Source organism: Bufo bufo, chromosome 1, assembly GCF_905171765.1.
Source record: "Bufo bufo chromosome 1, aBufBuf1.1, whole genome shotgun sequence".
Classification (NCBI taxonomy): domain Eukaryota; kingdom Metazoa; phylum Chordata; class Amphibia; order Anura; family Bufonidae; genus Bufo; species Bufo bufo.
The window spans coordinates 79295732-79318145 of record NC_053389.1 but is presented as its reverse complement, the minus strand read 5'-3'; the positions used below and the strand labels follow the sequence as shown (position 1 = coordinate 79318145).

General features: G+C 42.3%; 1 protein-coding gene across 1 annotated transcript in view; it reads right to left on the bottom strand.

The window, feature by feature from the left end:
• The window catches only part of LOC120989235 (beta,beta-carotene 9',10'-oxygenase-like), a 75567-nt gene that overhangs the window by 17787 nt on the left and 35366 nt on the right, over nucleotides 1-22414 (bottom strand). Inside the window, exons 6-9 of the mRNA XM_040417245.1 lie at nucleotides 13183-13305; nucleotides 9469-9629; nucleotides 2408-2575; nucleotides 420-557 (exon numbers count right to left, since the gene is read on the bottom strand). Of these exons, the coding sequence (XP_040273179.1) occupies nucleotides 420-557; nucleotides 2408-2575; nucleotides 9469-9629; nucleotides 13183-13305 (590 nt within the window). The remainder of the gene's footprint in view (nucleotides 1-419; nucleotides 558-2407; nucleotides 2576-9468; nucleotides 9630-13182; nucleotides 13306-22414) is intronic.

The window sequence follows — 22414 nt, the reverse complement described above, 5'->3', positions numbered from 1 at the left end:
CGTTTTTCCATTCAAAGATAGAACATGTCCTATTATTGTCCGCATAACGGACAAGGATAGTAGTGTTCTATCAGGGGCCAGCTGTTCCGTTCCGCAAAAAAACAGAACGCACCTGGACGTCTTTTTTTTTTTTTTTTGCGGATCCGTTTTTTGAGACCGCAAAATACTGAAAAAGCCATACGGTTGTGTGCAAGAGACCTTAAAATGATAGGTTTTTATCTGGAAAGCAAATTTAGTCATGTAGGCTGATGGATGTGATTACTATTATTTTTTTAATCCATTTGAATGGAACGGCCTGTGATGCAGTTCCACATGTAACCTATAGTTAAAAGTGGCACTGTTCCTTGTAGAAAGCAGCCATGTTTTCTAATCTCACACAATCCCTATAATAAATTAGAAAAATGTACAAGCAAAAGTACCTTCCCATCAGCTCTTTTCTCAACGGTGGCCGTAGTATAGCCGAGAGGGTTGATGATGGTGTCATGTGGAGTGTCAGAGTGTATAACCAGAGGAAGTACAAATCGGCGTGGAAGAGACTTTGGAAGTAAGTGATATGCCTGATGAAATGGAAAAAGACCATAGATTCTTCATATCATTACATAAAAGTGCCATGAAAAACAATCCTTACCACCCTTCATAAAACTAACCAATTAAAGGGGACTTACAGGACTTAACTATTGATTACTCGTCTTCAGAATAGATCAACAATATCAGATCGGTGTGGGGTCTGACTCCAGGCACCCCTCGATCAGTTGTTTGAAAGGGTTGTGTTGCTCAATACAGATCTGTAGCCTCTTCCTCGCCTGTAATGTCATGTCCATTGGTCATATGGCCTTTCTGCTGCTCAGTCCCATTTAAAGGGGTATTCCGGGTACATCTATTGGATAGGAGATAACTATTAGATCGATAGATGTCCGACCTGCTGCTCCATTCATTTCTGGGGGCTGCAGGGGGTACAAGGCCCCTATTCTCCTCATGATCAGTGGGGGTACCAGCGCTAGGACTCCCACCGATCTAATAGTTATCCTCAATCTTATGGGAATACCCCTTTTAAGTGAATAGGACTGAGCTGCAATACCAAACACAGCCACTTTACAAGCTGTGCTTGGTATACTGTGAAGAAATCACAGGACTCTTTCTAGCACAGTGGCCCCTTCAAACAGATGATCAGTGCCGAGAGTCGGACCCCAACTGATCTGATTCTGATGTGCAATTAAGATGATAGATCATCAATATTTAACCCCTGAAAAAACCCTTTAATGTTATATATTTTATTTGAAAAATGACAACAGTGGTTGTCTATCGCCATGAACCCCATCCATAGGCCCTATTAGGTTAGATATATACATTTTATGGATGGTGGTCACCTGCCTGGGACCCCTCGCGATGTGCCAAAATAGAGAGCTACTCTGTGAAAGTGACCGACTCTGGTGGAAATGGTGCATCGCCCATGTGTTTTTTCATGGAAGATTGTAGGGGAAATGTTATCAGCTGCGATGGCTTCTCTTTAAAAGGGGTTATCTTCGTGAGACAACCTCTTTAAAGGGAACCTGTCAGCTGCACTATGCTATCTCAATGAGCATAGTACAGTGGCACACCTGCTGATTTCAGCAGTCTGTCACTTCTCATGGCAGTCTGTACTTTGAGTATTGAAACGCTGTACCCTGCAGTGTTTGCCAGAGCTGCGAGGCAGATGGCCAATGAGGGCAGCATAGTGCAGGTGACAGGTTCCCTTTAAAGCCTATGTACACTTTTGGGGGCATTTTATTTTATTATTGCATTGTACTTTGAGCTAAAACCATTTTTTCAATTGGTCTTTACTAAAAATATGTAATCTCTTTTTCTGTACATAGCTGAGATGCTCTACTAGCTGCCTGTGGTTTTTCAGTTTTTTCCATCATCTGTGGAGCAGATGGACTCCTTATCTCTGTTCTCTGATCTTATAAACACTCATTAAATCTCAATCCTTATCTCACTGATAAGAATGTGGCTTCAATAAGTGTTTATGACCTCCTTAGTAGTTTAGAGATAAGATTTATTAGATGACCTGCACAAAGTACCAGTCACACATGTAGAAAAACTGTTAACCCTGTGTGACAGAATGGTTCAATATTTTTAATAAAGGCCAACTGTAAATATGATTTTTAGCTAATGAGTACAATGCAATCCTGAAAAGCAATTGCCTACATGACTTGCTAATATTCTTCCATGTTATATAGTGTGTATGTATATATATATATATATATATATATATATATATATATAAAGTATAGTCTCCTACTACATTGTATATTTATACAGTATGCCCCTTGCTATTGCATTTTTTTGTGTGTACTCTGCTATTGCATATGTGTCACACTTGTCTTTGATCATTTTAATCACATAAGGCTGCTCAGTAATAAAATACCTCATTCAAATCTTTCCCAGATTTACATAGATTTTGCAAGCTAAACAGATGAAAAACTACTCCATCATCATGACAAATGAGATCGAGCACAATGCAGTCCTGATCTTCATATGCATTGATTTGGTGGAAGCTGGCAACTGCTTGAGTGTGGAATGTCACAGAGTGAAGCTGGATAGGAGGAAAGTAACATGATATCAGAACATAATGATGTAGCGAGTATATACATATGTACTTAAAATATTAATACAAAATTAAAAATAATAAGTTATTAATTTCACTGCTACGTAAAGCTGCTACTGTGCAGCTAAATATAAACTAGGCGTAAATGGTCTAGAAGGGAGGCAGAACATTTTAGGGTCTGCTACGGAATAATGTTTCTCCTTGTGGAAAGTGCCAAGTTGGTCCGGGAAGAAGGAAAACTGTCTCTCGAGCAGGGGTGCACGTTTTCTGGTTGTGGACCACATTGCCAGACTGAACCAATGATGGTTGGGGGCCACACAAAATGTTATCAAGGGCCGCTTGTGGCCACCAGGCCGCAGGTTGTGCACCCCTGCTCTAGAGCCATTTATTGGTGGAATCTACCCTATAAGTCAATGCCCAACCCTTTAAAAGGTCTTGCAGCATAACTAAGAATATAAGCCAAGCTAAATCTTTTTCATAAGGAACTAGTAAATGATCACTGACTTGTGACACAACTTAAATCAATAGTACAAGCGAACTTAAAGGGGTTCTGCACTTTCATTTAACTGATGATCTATCCTCTGGACAACAGTCTGCGATGCTGCAACAGCGCAGACTGCGATGTATCAAATAGCGTGGGCGCGGCTAGGCTCCATTCAAGTGAACAGAGCTTAGCCCCGCCCACGCTAGTTGATACTAGTCCTGACGTCAGTGGGCCGGCGGCCCTGGCGGTAAACAGTGAGAAGGCCGCGGCGCTGCTGGAGCGCCGCTGCCTTCTCAAACAGCTGATCGGCGGGGGTCCCAGGTGTCGGACCCCGGCCGATCAGAAGCTGATGATCTATCCAGAGGATAGATCATCAGTTAAATGAAAGTGCAGAACCCCTTTAAGAAACTTTGCAATATATCTTAGAGAGAAATGTCTAGTTTTCATGTTATCAGCTTTAGTCCGCCCCCTCCAATTTGCTAAATGCTTTTCTCTTCGTAATTTGCTAAATGCTTTTCTCTTTGGAATCTGTCTAGGATGGGAGCAGCTCACATAATTATTAAATTACACGTCAATACAAGTCTATGGAGAGGGCAGGGGAAAGTACGCAGGAACTAAGAGCCAGGCACAGCAAGAAAGACTGCTGCAGCTAAAGAGGAAGTTTATATCTCAGGTCAACTGCTTTATTCACAATCATACAGGTCAGTACATCTCTGTAATGTCCTCCATGATTTTGAGGCTGCTTCTGACTGAATTAGAGAAGGTTTGGAAGTAGATTCTCCTCTTCTTTTTTTGTGCAGTGAATGGTACCGTATTTTTTGCCCCATAAGACGCACAAGGGGAAAATGCCCCTGCGACTTATGGGGCGAATGCTGTCATTTTACATCGCAGTCTGCGATGCTGCAACAGCGCAGACTGCGATGTATCAGCTGCAGGGAGGAGGGGCCGGTGTCATGCAAATGCGGCGGGGCTGGTGCGGTCACTGTACTCCGGCCCCGCCGCTCACTCACTTCCTTAATGCCTAAACATTTTCTAATAATAAGTTGAAATAACCTGCAGACATGTGGAACGGCCATGGGTACCAGGTTCGCCCCCAGCTACGCTAATTTATTTATGGCTTACTGGGAAGGAAACACCATTGAGCCTAGACTGGGGATGGACCTGGTACTATGGCAACGTTATATTGATGATATTATTTTTGTATGGAAAAGTGGTGAACAGGAGCTACGATACTTTCTAGAAGAAATTAACAACAATCCCTATAATCTGAAATTCACCTCAAATATCAGTTCAGGTGCAATTGAGTTTCTAGATATACAAATTACTAAGACCAAGGATAAATTAACATGTAATACTTACCAGAAAGCCACAGCCAAAAATGGCTATATATTTTTTACGAGCTGCCATCTACCTAAATGGCTTTCAAACATTCCGCAGGGTCAATTTTATAGAATAAAGAGAAACTGCACCGATGAAGAGATGTTTGAGGAAGAAGCAGATAAAATGAAAAAAAGAATACCCAATAAAATTATTGGAGCAATCATTGGATAAGGTAAGAACTTTAGATAGAAAAACCTTCTTTGTAAATTAACCTGAACGAAAAGAAAAAACATTGGAAGAAAACCAAATGAGGATAGTTCTGCCGTACAATACGGAATATAGAAAAATTCAAAAAATTATTCAGAACCAATGGCACCACATACAAAGAGACAAAGTAATAGGTCCACTTGTTCCATTAATACCTAAAATAACCTTCTCTAAGGCTTCCAACTTGGGCCTAAAGGTGGCACCATCCATTAGAAGAAATGAAAAGAAAACTACCAGTATCCAAGAATGGGTAGACATAGTAAGTTTTTTTAGATGCAGGAAGTGCTCAAATTGTATGATTACATCATTTCCAAGGAAGACCACTGAAATAGTATCTACTGTAAACTCCCACACTCATCCTATAAAATAATTTTTGACGTGTAGCACTACCAGTGTATTATATGTTTTGGAGTGCCCATGCCAAAAACAGTATGTTGGGTGGACAAAAAGAGCACCTAAAACCCGCATCTCAGAGCATCTTTCTAAGGAAAGGCTACATCAAACATACAGTTTCAAACCACTTTAAGACTACCCATAATCAGGATCCGTCTGGCCTTAGATATGCAGCAATAGAGAAGATAGAAAACAATTGGAGGGGAGGTAATCATATTCGCAGAATGTCCCACTTATTAGAGTCATGGAGAATATTCAAATTCGACTCTATGGCATCAAAGGGCCTAAACACTGAATTGGAACTTTTCGGCTTTTTATGAGGAACAGTGAAAGGGGTGGGCGCCTCCCGTCGATGGGGAAACGCAGCATACTCAATTGCCCAGTTCCCCCTCTGCGGAAGGCCCCCACTCCCAATATCATCTGATCCTCCCCTACAATTTGGAAATACTGACCCTATTTTATTGTACAATCAGTTATTACAAATGAGTTGTAACCCATTGTATATATATAACATTGGGGAGTATTTTAATGAATTATTTTAATAAATTAACATTGATACAAATGATTATTATATATGTAAAAAATGATTTATTATATATTGTTAACCATTTTAATACCTGTAATTATGTTTAGCTTAACTTACAGAGCTGATTGCAATTGTTTTATATACATTATCCATGTCCATGTAGTCCAGGCTCCGGATTTTAGGGTTAACATCATGACATCAACCCATAATTCCCTATAAAAAGCAGGGATCCGGAGGAAGACCCTTACTCACTGATGAAGGGACTTTGTGTCCCAAAAAGCGTTTGGGGAAAGAAAGGGTCCATCTTATACTAAAGTGATCACGCAAGACCTGAAAGAAAGGATTCCTAAAGCAGTTACTATTGAACCAGCATTTGGTCCACGGAGCTCCTAGGTCACATGACCGGAGCCTGAAGTCACGTGGAGAGGTAAGTCATCATACCCGGAAGTACACGCCGCCGGGAACCTCGAGGAACGCTGACCTACGAGATTACACACAGCGCAGCACCCAGCTCCTGCTACGAAACGGAACATCACCGAAGGAAGAAAGCATCTATATAGAGAACTCCATAAAGGGGAGGTCAGAATCAGAGGTAAGAGCAGTGCCATAGACCACGCGGGACGCCGCGTCCAGCCACATCCTCGAGACGACATCACCCCCAGAAAACGTGAGTTACTCTAATAGACAAAAGGTGTAAAATTGTTCTGGAGATATTCGTTTGCAGTATATGAAGATCGAATCAGGGGCCATTGTCTGCATTACGGTGTGTATAACTAATCATTTGATTACCATATCTGGCATACTCAGCATGGGGAGCTTTTCTGCAACAATGGAATTATGAATATTACATCCAGAACTGTTCTGTTTAAATAACTGCTACGTTGGAACTTGTTATTAATTGCATCAAACCAACAAACCCACAAACAAACAGTGACTGTTAACCATCAATTTTACTGAGCTGCTCCATCAAAGCATATACAATATATCCAGCTAATTTAGTCAACTAGCTGAGGACGCATACCTACTCGATTTTATACATTTTTATTGACATTTTATTTATAATATATTACCCTAATAAAATATACGTGTATCCAGCTGTAATAGCGAGTGCCTGCTACTATTATTTCAATTTACATTCTAAGCCTGGGTGAAGCACAGCAAGAGCACCGCTACCACTAAGTCAGACGGTGGAGCCACCTCATTCTAGCCGTATTTTATAATAATAGCTTTCATTGAAGTTCCGATCCCCAGCCCCATCTGTACTATTTACTAAATGTCCTGTAGCAGGCAGAGCAGGGCGAGCGGCCAGCCGTTACTCACTGATGTCACGTGCCTGCGCCGCCTACTTCATTCATAAAGTAGGCGGCGCAGGCACGTGACGTCAGTGAGTTACGGCCGGCCGCCCACCCTGCTCTGCCTGCTACAGGACATTTAGTAAGTAGTACAGATGGGGCTGGGGATCGGAACTTCAATGAAAGCTATTATTATAAAATGTTTAGGCAATAAAGCAGTGAGTGAGCGGTGGGGCCGGAGTACAGTGACCGCACCGGCCCCTCCCACAGGTTTAGCTGCCGTATATTAGGGCATCTGTGAATGCCACTATTATGGGGTGGGGAATACGTGGATGGCACTGTTATGGGGGGGGAGATCTGTGGATGGCACTGTTATGGGGGGGGAGATCTGTGGATGGCACTGTTATGGGGGGGTGATCTGTGGATGCCACTATTATGGGGTGGGGGATATGTGGATGGCACCCCCCATAACAGTGCCATCCACAGATCACCACCCCCCCCCATAACAATGCCATCCACAGATCACTCCCCATAACAGTGCCATCCACAGATCACCCCCCCCCCCCATAACAGTGCCATCCACAGATCACCCCCCATAACAGTGCCAACCACAGAACACCCCCCATAACAGTGCCATCCACAGATCACCCCCCATAACAGTGCCATCCACAGATCACCACCCCCCCCCCCCATAACAATGCCATCCACAGATCACCCCCCATAACAGTGCCATCCACAGATCACCCCCCCATAACAGTGCCATCCACAGATCACCCCCCATAACAGTGCCAACCACAGAACACCCCCCATAACAGTGCCATCCACAGATCACCCCCCCATAACAGTGCCATCCACAGATCACCCCCCCATAACAGTGCCATCCACAGATCACCCCCCCATAACAGTGCCATTCACAGATCACCCCCCTCCATAATAGTGCCACCCACAGATCCCCCCATAACAGTGCCATCCACAGATCCCCCATAGTAGTGTCATGCACAGACCACCATTAGTTCAAAACTCACCAAAAGCACACCTTTTGGTTTAAAATATTTTTTTTCTTATTTTCCTCCTCAAAAACCTAGGTGCGTCTTATGGGCCGGTGCGTCTTATAGGGCGAAAAATACGGTAGCTAGTCTCCACTCACCAGCACGCACAGTGGAAAACTGCTAAAAATGCCAGATACAAGTCATAATGGCCATAAATAGTGCTATTTCACAGTGATGTTGCATGGGGAGCAGGTTACCACAGTTTTTCCTGGGTTCCCTTTGTTTTCTGGCTGGAATGTTCACCTCTCTGCTTAAAAGGCCAAAAAAACTATAATATTTTTTCTTTTATGGGCATCAAAATTGATTCTCTTGCTATTGTTTAGGCATTTGGAAGAGAAATTTTTTGTTTTGTTTTTTGCTTTGTTCTTGTCAGCAAAAAAAAAGATGCAGCTACATAGGTTAGGTCCAATCTCTCCTCGGCCTTCGAGCTTTGCATGTAGGATAGTACCCATGGAGAGGATTTTTGCTACACCATTAAGCCTCATGCACACGACTGTATCCGCTTTTGCTCTCCACAAATCGCAAATCTGCAAAAACACGGATACTGGCAGAGAGCCAGCCGCTATTTTTTTCTCCTGCATAAATGCCCTATCCTTCTCCGGAAAATGGACAAGAATAGGACATGTTTAATTTTTTGGGGGGGGCCGCAGAACGGAATTACAGACTTACCCCATTGAGACAAATGGGTCCGCATGATACGCATAAAATGCAGATCAGATGCGGATTCTTGGCTACTGTTAGTAATACAAACATAAAGAGAATGAACCAGTATACTAAGCCCATTAAGAATGATTAGTATGTCCAGCAGACATTTTGGTTGATTATAAGGGTAATACATGCTGGAGACGTAAGGTGGGTTCCAGTCCTCTTGGTTCGATTCTTGGCATGCTTGGGTTTGGTGTGCAGTTCCATATCTTGCATAGATACTGTGTGCTGCGCATCCGAACTTCACAAGCAGCGCCTGCCCATAGCAGCTCCCTGAGGCTATGGCCCACAGTAGGGAATGTAATGCTCAGGCGCCGGAAGTGCAGCACATGGTACCTACACTGCCTGATGTTAGGGGAGGAAGCATTGGGAGGCTATGGGAAGGAGCAGACGTCGGGGAAGGTGGGCAGTTTCAGGCCCTTTTGAACAGGAAAGCCAGACTACCTGGGCATTTGCAAGCTGTTTTCCAGCACCTTATTTCCCAATCTATTTGCACTAGACAACTGGCATAAATATATTGATACATATCCCCCTGCTTCCTCTCACATGGTGTAATGTAATACTGTCTGCCTGCAGGCACCACTAGGCGGGGTAGACAGGGTGGCTAATTACTGTACATGTGATTCTGTGCGCCTAAAGGGGGGGGGGGGACACACTACATGGTTAGGTCTTGTTCACACATTGGGACAGATGTAGCAATATATTTAAATCAGTTCTGGTACTCGGGCCCTATGTTTCCAGGCCGCACCTTCTGTGCCCAAAAAGTAGTCAATCAGTTTCTGGTGGAACAGAACGGTAGGTCAGTATCAACAGATCTGATCAGAAAATTTCGGAAGCAGACTTACCTTCCCTGTGTGTTTATTTGCCACGTGAAAAACAGTGTCAGATTTGGGATCCCATACTAAGCAGTTGGATATTGAAGACCCCGTTATATTAGATGTCAGAATTTTGCTCACATTTATCCTGAGTGGTTGTTCTATAAATACAATGTAGTTTTCTGTCATTCCTGAGAGAAAACAGAAAAAAAGATATAAAATTTGTAGAATCCATATTCATTCTTCTTCTTTTGCTAGTTATGGTCCATCAGGCTATGTTCACACAGGCAAAATCAGCAGCAGAGAAAGGGCATTTTCCATTGTGTAAGCTGCTTTGACTTCAAAGTAAAAAGCTCGACCATGCGCACACCCCATACTCAACCATATGGGGGGGTTTCAGCAGGTGATGTGAACAGCGCTTGAGAAGTGGCATGTTACTTCTTTCAAGCAGATTTGATGGTGGTTTTCCATAGACATCAGGCTAGGTTCACATGGCAGAATCCATTACTGAATCAGTAGCTGAAGGCAATTTGCTTGTTGTTATGGTTTTGTAATTTGATGGCATTTTTAGAGTTTTTACAAGTTTTTGAAAACCACAACCAAAACACCCGTCTTCAGCTACAGATTTTTCTGCTTGGGGATTTTTCTGTGTGATCTAGCCTCACAATGTCTAGCAACCATCTGGATAGCCACCATGCATGTAGTGAAATACAATAAAGTAGTCACAGGCAGTCTTATCTTCTATAGAGACCAGGGTTGCAAACCGTGCAGAAATTTCTGGACCGTCTGTAAAAATAGGCCACATTTTTCCTGTGTCCGTAAAAAAATAAAATAAATTATTTGTGTCCGTGATTTTTTTGAGGCTGGTGGTACTTGACTAGATCATTTTTGTGGTAGTTATCATTTTACAGCTCACAGAAATGCTGGTAATGAGTTCCTATCAGTATATTGAGCTGTAGACATGTATTACTTATAATATATATCCGTAATAAGGCCTTTTTCACACGACCATTTTCAGTGTTTTGCGGTCCGTTTTTCACAGATCCGTTGTTCCGTTTTTTGTTTCCGTTGTGTTCCTGTTCCGTTTTTCCGTATGGCATATACAGTAATTACAAAGAAAAAATTGGGCTGGGCATAAAATTTTCAATAGATGGTTCCGCAAAAACCGAACGGATACAGAAGACATACGGATGCATTTCCATATCCGTTCCGTTTTTTTTTTTGCAGACCCATTGACTTGAATGGAGCCACGGAACGTGACTTGCGGGCAATAATAGAACATGTCCTATCTTTCAACGGAACGGAAATACGGAAATGGAATGCATACGGAGTACATTCCGTTTTTTTTGCGGAACCATTGAAATGAATGGTACCATATACGGAACGCAAAAAACGGCCCGTAAACTAAAAAAAAAGAATGGTCATGTGAAAGAGGCCTAAATGTTGGATGTCCGTGATTTTGGGATAAGTCGTCCAGAAAAAGGAAAAATTCTGGTTGGCAACCCGGATAGAGACTACCTTTGTTTATGCCTACCAACTGTTCAGGACCCAGTCGAACAGTTTGAGAATTTGGTGACTGTCCCACAGTCCCAGGAGGTCTGCAGCATGTCCCCTCTTCAACATTATCGGTGTCCCCAGGACGCAAATACAGCTGAATACAATGGCGAAGCATGGAGCTGTAAAACGTCTTCGTAGTGCCTGAACTCATCGGGAGAGAGCATGAGCTGGGGGGTGACATGCTCCAGTCATCGGGAGAAAGGGACTAGTTAAGTATCTTGGTTTTAATTTAAAACTACAGGAGCCGTTTCAGTAAGGGGAAAACACTATTATGGAGGGGTACGAGAGGGCGACACTATTGTAAGGACGCACCAAGTGGGCATTCTTATGGTGAGGAGGGCACTAAAGGGAAAAATTTTATTGGGGCACTGTGAGGGGGCCTTAAGGGGTGTCATTACTCTGAGTTAGCAAATCACTGTGTGGGGACACCATTAAAGGAAATGTGTAATCAGAAAATGACCTATTGTTTAAATCACGTTTTTATGTTTAATATATATATATATTTAAATAATTTTTGGGGATGTCAATATCTATATAAAAAAAAACAACATAAAATCCTGCAGATTTCACTCTGGTCACAAAGAAGAAGAATTGTCGCCACTTCTTGGTCTGTACAAATTACTTTACTGCAGTTACCTGCTTATCTATACACAGAGGTGATATCATTACAGGCAGATAAGACATGATCCACCATTTACAATATGTGATTGTCAAAGCTCATCTATTCTTTCCTTGTACAATGACCCCTGCACAGGTCACAGAGCATGCCCAGAAAACTCTCCATAGGAGTCAATGAGATCCCCTCCTGACCATTGTGTCCATGGGGCTGCTGTAAAGCAATTTCGTAATGCTTTCTAAATGCTGTTAAGAACAGTTAAGGCATAATCATGTTCAGGTAATAGAATAAAAAAAATCTACAATCAGAAAATAAAAAGTTTAGAAAAAAGGATGTGTGTCACTATCTGGTTTTAACTGGTGACACATTTCCTTTAAAGGGATTCTGTCATCAAGATTTCCGATATGGAGCTGTTCATATCATCCTCTCAGTCTCCATTATCAAATAAAAAATATACTAGTTTTACCCCCACCTGTCCTTTCATTTTTGATAAAAATCGGTTTTATTAATATGCTAATTACCTTACCAACGGTCCCAAGGGGCTGTCCCTCCGGCCGTTTGTGCCCAGCCGCGCCCCTTATCTCGTAGCCCAGCGCCGCCCCACTGCTAATTATGCACTACTCTCATCGCCGATGGTGCGCCGTAATCCTAAATCCACTGGTCAGCGCCCGTGCGGTGTTCTGGCAGCAGCCTCAGCGAACGAAGCGCGCATGCACCAGCTGTCTGCACACTTCGCTCGCGGGCGCTTTTAGCGCGCATGCGCAAGATTACGGCGCACCATCCACGATGTGAGTAGTGCTTAATTAGCAATGGGGCGGCGCTGGGCTACGAGATAAGGGGCGCGGCTGGGCACAAACGGCCAGAGGGACAGCCCCTTGGGACCGTTGGTAAGGTAATTAGCATATTAATAAAACCAATTTTTATCAAAAATGAAAAGGACAGGTGGGGGTAAAACTAGCATATTTTTAATTACATAATAGAGACTGAGAGGATGATATGAACAGCTCCATATCGAAAATCTTGATGACAGAATCCCTTTAACTACAAAAAGTATTTGGTGTGTATCGAGAGAATTTGGGCAGACATGCACTTACACGTAAAACTTCAGATAATAAGTTGCAGAATCACGGTGAATTTTGCAAATTGATATCTGCTTCATTTAGATCTACAATAGTCATCAAGCCTTGTACTATACCGTACAATTGGACTATACTGTACAAGCCTTGTACTATACCGTACAATTGGACTATACCGTACAAGCCTTTTACTATACCGTACAATTGGATTATACCGTACAAGCCTTGTACTATACCATACAATTGGACTATACCGTACAAGCTTGTACTATACCATACAATTGGATTATACCGTACAAGCCTTGTACCATACCATACAATTGGACTATACCGTACAAGCCTTGTACTATACCATACATTTGGACTATAACGTACAAGCTTGTACTATACCATACATTTGGACTATACCTTACAAGCTTGTACTATACCATACATTTGGACTATACCGTACAAGCCTTATACTATACCGTACAACTAGACTGGTAAAGCACTCACCAAAACTATGGTAATATGAGGGATTCAAGCTGCTACTTGCTGGTATGGAACAAATAACCTTGGCGCCGTGCAGTTCATCTTCATCCTTTTGGTAAGGTACCTTAATAATGTTGTAAAATGTTCCTGCAAATCATAAAGAGAAGGTCGTTTTTATTAAAAGTCATCTGCGTTACTTCAACCCTCCCCCAGGACATGTGCACCAGCGCAGCAACCAAGGGGAATGGAGAGATCCACAAGCACCGAGCAGCCAAAAATAGAGGACTCAACAGTCCAGAATCTGTCTAAAGTGGCGAAAATTGGTGCAATTTAGCACAGCTTGGGTTTCTACACTTTTATCTGACTTGCTCAAAAAGGGCGCAGGACTTATTGAAAAAAAGGTGGAACTTTGCACCTAGACAGTTATTGGAAAGAATGAGAAGATCTCTCAAGAGACTATGCTATCCTATGTAAGGGGAGCATATTATGGGGGCAGGTATGCTCTCCTGTTAAAATACTATGCCATTCGGCTAACAGGAGCTATCAGAGATAACACTGGACACACAATTATGAGTCTGGTGCATTCATCAGGGAAGCATTCCTCCAGACTCCCCTGGGACCTCTCAGCAGTGATTGGTAGAGATCTGCTACGTATCTGCATATGTGAGGACGGCGGTGGGAGTGCATCCGTTGTATTCTTTGATTGATCATATTAGCCAAATGGCACCATAATTATTTCTGTCCCTGTACTATTCTGCCCTTACATACATGGTGAGGGTGGAGGAATTTATCAGATGTTTTCACCACTTCTGCAGCGATAATGCACATCATTCTTTGTGATTATACACCACTCTCGCTCGTTTTAAAAAGTGGAGAATTTTAGCTTATATTAATGAGGTAAATGGCAGATTTAAGAAATTAGAATTTCATTAAAAAATTGCAATTTCTCTCCTGTAATGGGTCAGCATACAGGTTGCAACATTTGATAAATCTGGCAGACATTATGGCTTTGCTGACTCAAATATCACCAACAAGCTAGAGTATTCAAGATGCAGAATTGTTTGAAACTATTTAAGTGATATTTGACAGTGAAGTATTTAGCATGTTATCTGATATATCCAGGCAACTTCATGAACACAATAGTGAAGGCCAAAATGGAGATGAATCTGACCAAGGACAACATCTGGATGAAGTAGGTTGTATGTTTTCTCCCACATTCCAAAGACATACAGATAGGGAACTTAGATTGTGAACCACACTGGGGACAGCATAATGCTAATGACTGTAAAGCGCTGCGGAATAAAAAAAAATAATAATCTAAAGTTGGAGGAGAGAGCAGAATATGTTGGGCATATTGTTCTAGTCAGACATTTTACATCTCTACCTCAATGAAGAACTTTGCAAGAATTAACTTCTCCATAAACACAAATTCTAATGTGTTATTGGTAAAGAACACAATTCTTTGGTAATCAATAATAGGAAATGTCTAATAAAAGTAGTTGGAACATTGACCTTTTGAATAGATTAATGCACTCAATTGATCCCTCTAGTCTAGGGTTTTGTTCTATTTATGATTGTGTCTAATTTGTGCAAGTGTTATGGTGGATTTACAAGTGTTGATAATCGGGCAGATCATCAGAGACAAACGTTCCTGCGAATACTCGTTTCCAACAATCTGCCAGTCTAAATGTGCAGCCGATCACCTGATGAACGATCTAAACACTTGTTCATCGGGTGAAACAGTTCATGCAAGCAAATAATTTTTTCTGGGCAGCAGATCGTGCTGTCTTAACGGCACTCTGCTGCCCAAAAACAATGCAGCTATACAAGGACGAGCGATCACTATTCTCCTACTGTGGAGTTGATCGCTGTATGTAGATGCATTGCTTCACTTTTGAACGAGCAGCCAGTTGTTGGGAAGGAACGCTTCCTTCGCGATAATCGCCTGCTCCTCGGCATGTGTAAATTCACCATTAGTGACAAAATCTGTAATTGGTTTCGATGTTTTATTATGACCAATATATTCTTTTAGAAAGTACAGTGGCATGCAAGTTTGGACACCCCTGGTAAAAATTACTGTTACTGTGAACAGTTAGGGAAATTAATGATGGAAAGAAAGGGATGCAAATGAGCTCTTAGCAAGCTCTGCCATTAATGCCACCAGATGTAAGGCAGCTATCCTAGAAGTCAATGTTTGGCCGTTTAAATAGGCTATGAGACATGACTCGGATGATCTCCAAAAGGCATAAATTTTAAGATGACACATCCCCTTTTGTTTTTTAAGCAAATTTAATTTTTTTTATTTATTTCCAAAATAACAAAAAGGAAAAGGGCCTGGAGCAAAATTTTGGGCACCCCGAATGGTTAGTACCTAGTAGCACTCCCTTTGGCAAGTATCCCAGCTTCAAATATTTTTTTTTTAGCTAGCCAAGAATCTTTCAATTCTTGTTTGAGAGATTTTCAGCCATTCTTCCTTGCAAAAGTCTTCTAGTTCTGTAAGATTCCTGGGCCGTCTTGAGTGCACTGCTCTTTTGAGGTCAATCCACAGAATTTCAATGATATTCAGATCAGAGGACTGTGAGGGCCATGGTAAAACCTTTAGCTTGCGCCTTTTGAGGTAGTCTTTTGTGGATTTTGAGGTCTGTTTTTTACAGTTGATGTTATGTTTGCTTCCAGAATTTGCAGGAATTTCATTGAATCCATTCTTCCCTCTACCCTTGAAATGTTCCCTGTGGCATGCAAGCCACCTGCAATACCACCCCAAAATATGATTGATCCACCCCCATACTTGATGGTTGGAGAGGTATTCTTTTCATGAAATTGTGTGCCCTTTTTTCTCCATACAGATGTAGCAGAGTTAACACACACTTGGGGAGTTATCACATTTAGTTAACACGTTATGACTGTGGCTCTTAACTCTGCTGCATCTGTCTCTCTTGTGCAAGTCTATGCAAATGCAACAGAGTTAACACACACACACTTGGTGAGTTATCACAACTAGTTAACGTTTTATGACTGTGACTGTTAACTCTGCTTCATCCGTACCCCGTACCTTTGCTCTTTGTGGCCAAAGAATTATATTTTAACCTCATTATTCTAGAGGATTTGTTTCCAAATGCATAAGGCTTGTTTAGATGTTTTTTGTTTGTTTTTTGCAATCCTCTGATGCTCAATTTTGTAGTGAAGACGCAGGAGAGATTTCCTTCTGATGACTCTTCCATGCAGGTCATATTTGTGCAGGTGTCACTTAACAGTAGAACAATGTACCACAACTCCAAAGCTAGCTAAATCTTCCTGAAGGTCTTTTGCAGTCAAGTGGGGGTTTTGAGTTTTAATTTTATTCCTTTTGGAGATCATTTCATCTCCAACTTGCTTAAAGGGGCTCTCCGGGAATTAAGAAAATGAAAATTCTTAAAAATTACTTTATTATAAATATATTACCAAAACCTTTCATTAGTTATAATGGCTCATTTTGTCCGGAGAGTAATCATTAGGAGAAATAAAATGGCCGCCATCCTACTAGTCCACACGAAACCTGTCCTAATTACACAGGAGGACAAGTTAAAGAGCTGCGCCATCTTCCTCTCTTACTTGTCAGGGATTATGATCCTGAATACAGTTTAATATGATCTTCAGATAAATCTCTGTAGGAATGGAGTTCATTAGGAGACATAAAGTACATAGAGGAGGTGGGGGTGTAGATAATTAACAGCAGCACTTGTATGCAGTCTCCATTACCACAGACTGTCCTGTCCGTCCTCTCTGTACTTCATGTCTCCTCATGAACTCCATTCCTACAGAGATTCATCTGAAGATCCTATCATCTGTATTCAGGATCATAATCCCTGACAAGTAGAGCAGAGATGAGATGAGCGGTTCTTTACCTCAATGTTGTAAAGTAACTTGTCCTGCTGTGTGATTAGGACAGGTTTTGTTTGTATTAATAGGACGGCGGCCATTTTATTTCTCCTAATGATTGCTCCCTAGACAAAATGAACCATTATAGCTAATGAAATGTATTTGTGAATATAAAAAAAGGGGGGTCAGTCAGCACATCCCATAGCACCGCATTATTGCAAATGCTATACCAGCAAGTTAGAGATATTTGGCAAATCATTTTGTACAAAATTATCTGAGCCCGTCTGCCGAACGTCAAGGCAATCTCTAGTTAGACGGGTTCCTAACACTATATACCTGTTATGTGCCATGGCGGCTAACATACAATTCAGAAGGTGTAGGTTCCACTCACATGCTGGGCTCACCTGAATTTTTGTCATTTTCGGTGCCAGAATGGCCTCCATTGAATCCAGGGAAGACATGAACCAGCATGCACGCTGGGCCCACTCCACACCACCCCTGGCGCCACATGGTCACCAAGGACTGCAATGAGAGTCCACACACTATCTCTCTCCTGGTGCCATATGGTTTCAGTGAGTGAGGGGGAGTGGGCCAAGCTATATACTAACACTAATTAAAATCAACCTGTGAGACAAACGAGCTGATCAGGAGTGCACGACTGGAGAGGCAGCCACGCCTCCAGCAAACTGTGAAGTAAAAAAAGGGGGGTCAGTCAGCACATCCCATAGCACCGCATTATTGCAAATGCTATACCAGCAAGTTAGAGATATTTGGCAAATCATTTTGTACAAAATTATCTGAGCCCGTCTGCCGAACGTCAAGGCAATCTCTAGTTAGACGGGTTCCTAACACTATATACCTGTTATGTGCCATGGCGGCTAACATACAATTCAGAAGGTGTAGGTTCCACTCACATGCTGGGCTCACCTGAATTTTTGTCATTTTCGGTGCCAGAATGGCCTCCATTGAATCCAGGGAAGACATGAACCAGCATGCACGCTGGGCCCACTCCACACCACCCCTGGCGCCACATGGTCACCAAGGACTGCAATGAGAGTCCACACACTATCTCTCTCCTGGTGCCATATGGTTTCAGTGAGTGAGGGGGAGTGGGCCAAGCTATATACTAACACTAATTAAAATCAACCTGTGAGACAAACGAGCTGATCAGGAGTGCACGACTGGAGAGGCAGCCACGCCTCCAGCAAACTGTGAAGTAAAAAAAGGGGGGTCAGTCAGCACATCCCATAGCACCGCATTATTGCAAATGCAGCAAGTTAGAGATATTTGGCAAATCATTTTGTACAAAATTATCTGAGCCCGTCTGCCGAACGTCAAGGCAATCTCTAGTTAGACGGGTTCCTAACACTATATACCTGTTATGTGCCATGGCGGCTAACATACAATTCAGAAGGTGTAGGTTCCACTCACATGCTGGGCTCACCTGAATTTTTGTCATTTTCGGTGCCAGAATGGCCTCCATTGAATCCAGGGAAGACATGAACCAGCATGCACGCTGGGCCCACTCCACACCACCCCTGGCGCCACATGGTCACCAAGGACTGCAATGAGAGTCCACACACTATCTCTCTCCTGGTGCCATATGGTTTCAGTGAGTGAGGGGGAGTGGGCCAAGCTATATACTAACACTAATTAAAATCAACCTGTGAGACAAACGAGCTGATCAGGAGTGCACGACTGGAGAGGCAGCCACGCCTCCAGCAAACTGTGAAGTAAAAAAAGGGGGGTCAGTCAGCACATCCCATAGCACCGCATTATTGCAAATGCTATACCAGCAAGTTAGAGATATTTGGCAAATCATTTTGTACAAAATTATCTGAGCCCGTCTGCCGAACGTCAAGGCAATCTCTAGTTAGACGGGTTCCTAACACTATATACCTGTTATGTGCCATGGCGGCTAACATACAATTCAGAAGGTGTAGGTTCCACTCACATGCTGGGCTCACCTGAATTTTTGTCATTTTCGGTGCCAGAATGGCCTCCATTGAATCCAGGGAAGACATGAACCAGCATGCACGCTGGGCCCACTCCAGCGTGCATGTGAATATATTTATACTAAACTAATATTTAAGTATTTTCATTTTCTTAATTCCTGGAGAACCACTTTAACTGTTCACAATAACAGTAATTTTGACCGGGAGTGCCTAAACTTTGTATGCGACTGTATGAATAAAGAAGAAAGTATGCTCAGAGGTTATTGTTATATGGCTCCTAAGAGAATATTTTATGCATGCATGTAACAGATGTGGTGCAGAACTTTCAAGAATTACAAAATATACCAAGAGGAGTAGCTTTCCTTTTGCATATTATTGTTTTAATGTCATGTATCTGAATAATAATGTTCTGCTGTTGTCATAAACATAAATAATATATGAGTATGTCATGTCTGTGAACCATTGAAGTGAATGCACTGCAGCAGACTGCGGCATTTTAAGCTATATTAATGACATATTAGTGCCGTGACTTGGATAGAGACACCGCAAGGAGGGCTACCTCTCAAACAGTCTGCTAAAATTCCAATACCTGGGAAGGAGCTCGCATGTAAGAAGAAACATTTTTAAGTACCGAGAAAAGTACTGAAGACAAAAAAGCTATGTTCTCAAAGGAAGCCAGCTTGAGACACCTCTTTTGTGAGCACTCCTTTCCCTACCTCAGAACCTGTCACTAAGGCTACTTTCACACTAGCGTTAACATTTTCCTGTATTGAGATCCGTCATAGGGTCTCAATACCGGAAAAAAACACTTCAGTTTTGTCCCCATGCATTGTCAATGAGGACAAAATGTAATTGAACAGAACGGAGTGCTCCAAAATGCATATTCCGTTCCGTTCTCATACTGGAGAGCGCTACGGTTTGCTTTACATCCTGGGATGCGGAGCAAAACTGATCTGTCATGACCCACAATGCAAGTCTATGGGGACGGATCTGTTTTCTGACACCATAGAAAACGGATCCGTCCCCCATTGACTTTCAATGGAGTTCATGACGGATCCGTCTTGGCAATGTTACAGATAATACAACCGGATCCGTTCATAACGGATGCAGATGGTTGTATTATCAGTAATGGAAGCGGTTTTTCTGATCCCTGCCGGATCCAGCAAAAATGCTAGTGTGAAAGTAGCCTAAGAAAAGATTAGGCTTCTTTGTGAGAAAATCTACAAGGACTGGATACTAAGAAGTTGATAAAGGCTAAGAAAATAAGGAAGGGGGAGGGGTGACTGGAAATCGTCTGACAAGAGAAGCTGGAAAACTCATGCTACTGTTGTGGTCCCAGGAGCACAAATGGTCCCTAGCCGTGACTCAAGTGTGAATATCTAACTATTGTAGTGGTTGACACCAGACCAGAGATCAGTCTTTGTAGTGGAAATAGAGTTGGTTGGAGTTTTTAGTTTTGCTGAATTATTTACACTGCTTTCCAGAGGTAAAAAACAAAATTAGATAGAAAGTAGCCATTTGGGAAATAGAATAAGCTTTTATCCTTCCTCTGTAGAACAACTGCCACATATGATGCAGCTACAGATCAGCAGCCATAGGGAACCCCATTTGTGGTATTACTAAAACAAGGAAAATTTAAGGGGAACAGTTGCAGACTTTAGATCGCACCATTATAAACCTGACATGGTAGAAGGGGAGGAGATGAGCAGATGGAAGCAGTCTATAGAAAAGTGGATATATGGATATATAAATTTTGGAATAATGCAAGATTTAGAACAGGAAATAGATAAAGATATTTCTCTCGTGGGGTTCAAGACTGAACATACTTCCACTCAGAATTCTAGTGATCCTGCATGATCTTAAATCTGCCCCCAGTTCGAAATCCGGTCTGGTCCTCCACATAAAGTAAAATTTCCAGGAGAAGGAAATTATGTTTTTCTAGACAGCTGCAGGAACAGTTAAATATGGATCCCAAACAAAAACTACAGTACAACGGCCTTCAGAGAATTACCATTGCAGCTGTAGATCCCTCTGCATCCTCTAGAGGTTATTGCAAGGTGTTGTGCAATAAGCTGTTGGTTCATTTGGAGGGCAGAACTGAAGATCTAGAACAGGGATGCCCACCCTGTGGCCCTCCATGTTTTGCAAAACTACACCTCCCAGTATGCCTGGACAGCCTACAACTATTAGGGCATGCTGTGAGATGCTCAACCAGCATCTGATCTAGAAAACAGATCTATGCAGAGCAATATCAGAAATTGTGCAGTTCCTGAATTGGTGTCTGACCCTAGGGAGTGCAACTTGGTCATATACATACAATATGTGGGAGACAAAAAAGTCAAATTTTCCACAGGTTGTAATTCTGAAGTTCCAGTATGTCAGAGAATGGATTATGGATATTATGAGGAATAAAGGAATTCTTCTGGTGCCATTTTTAGATTTGTTCACTTCCGTCAAAAAGGACTTTTTTAACATTTAAACTCCTTCATGGAAAAATGTCTCAGCATGTTTGCCTGTGTTTTTTTTTTCATTTTGGCAGTACGGTGCTATTCAAAAAAATGTAATGAAAAATAACTTCCTTCTGTAGCAGTCGGCACAGAGATAAAACTCCCATATAGATAGGAATTCCACTATCATTTTACTGCTGCTGTAAGGAAAAAATGTTATCTGTATTAGGAAAACAATATAATTGCTCTATTTTTCGCTCATATCATTGACAACAAGCTAGTAAAGTGTTAGCTAACCAGTTTTTAGCTTAGTGTTGTAGGAGGAAGACCTCCCTTTGCAGGGCACCTTGCTGCCATTTTTCATTTTAGTTTATTTTACTTTTTTCCTCTTGGTATGGGCAACAGAGTCACCTCGCCTCTCTATTCACCCACGGAAGAAGGCCAATGTCTGTTTCCCTCACTGCCCTAACCTTCTCCAAGAAGACAACGGGGACCAGGGCAGCCCAGCATCCCTGCTTCCCACCAGCCATGGGGTCAACTATTCTTCTACAGTCCCTCCCACTCCAGTTCGCTGCCACTTTGGCACCAGCAGCTGAAGAGGTGACCTTGCTGGTACACTAAGGGAGGGCAAGGAGAAGGGGATGAAGGTGAGCTGAGTAAACACATTGCTATTCTGGTTGCAGACAGAGCTTCCTTTCAATATCCGGTAGATCGTTGCCTGGAGCCTTTTACTAAGTCCGCATTTGCAGGGGAAGACTTTTTCAGGTTCTCATCGGTTTGGCTCCAGGTTGGACGAAATAACCTCCAAGGCCACAGGTGGCAAAAATACACGTCTCACTTCCAATCCCTTTGTCACCTCCCCAGCTTCTGACCTTTAGGAGAGATGGCCTCCAGAACATCAGTACCGGACCAGAAGAAGGGGGGTGAATTTCTATCCTACATGGATATCAAGGATGCATGCCTGCACATCTGTCATGAGGGTATCGAGAACCACGC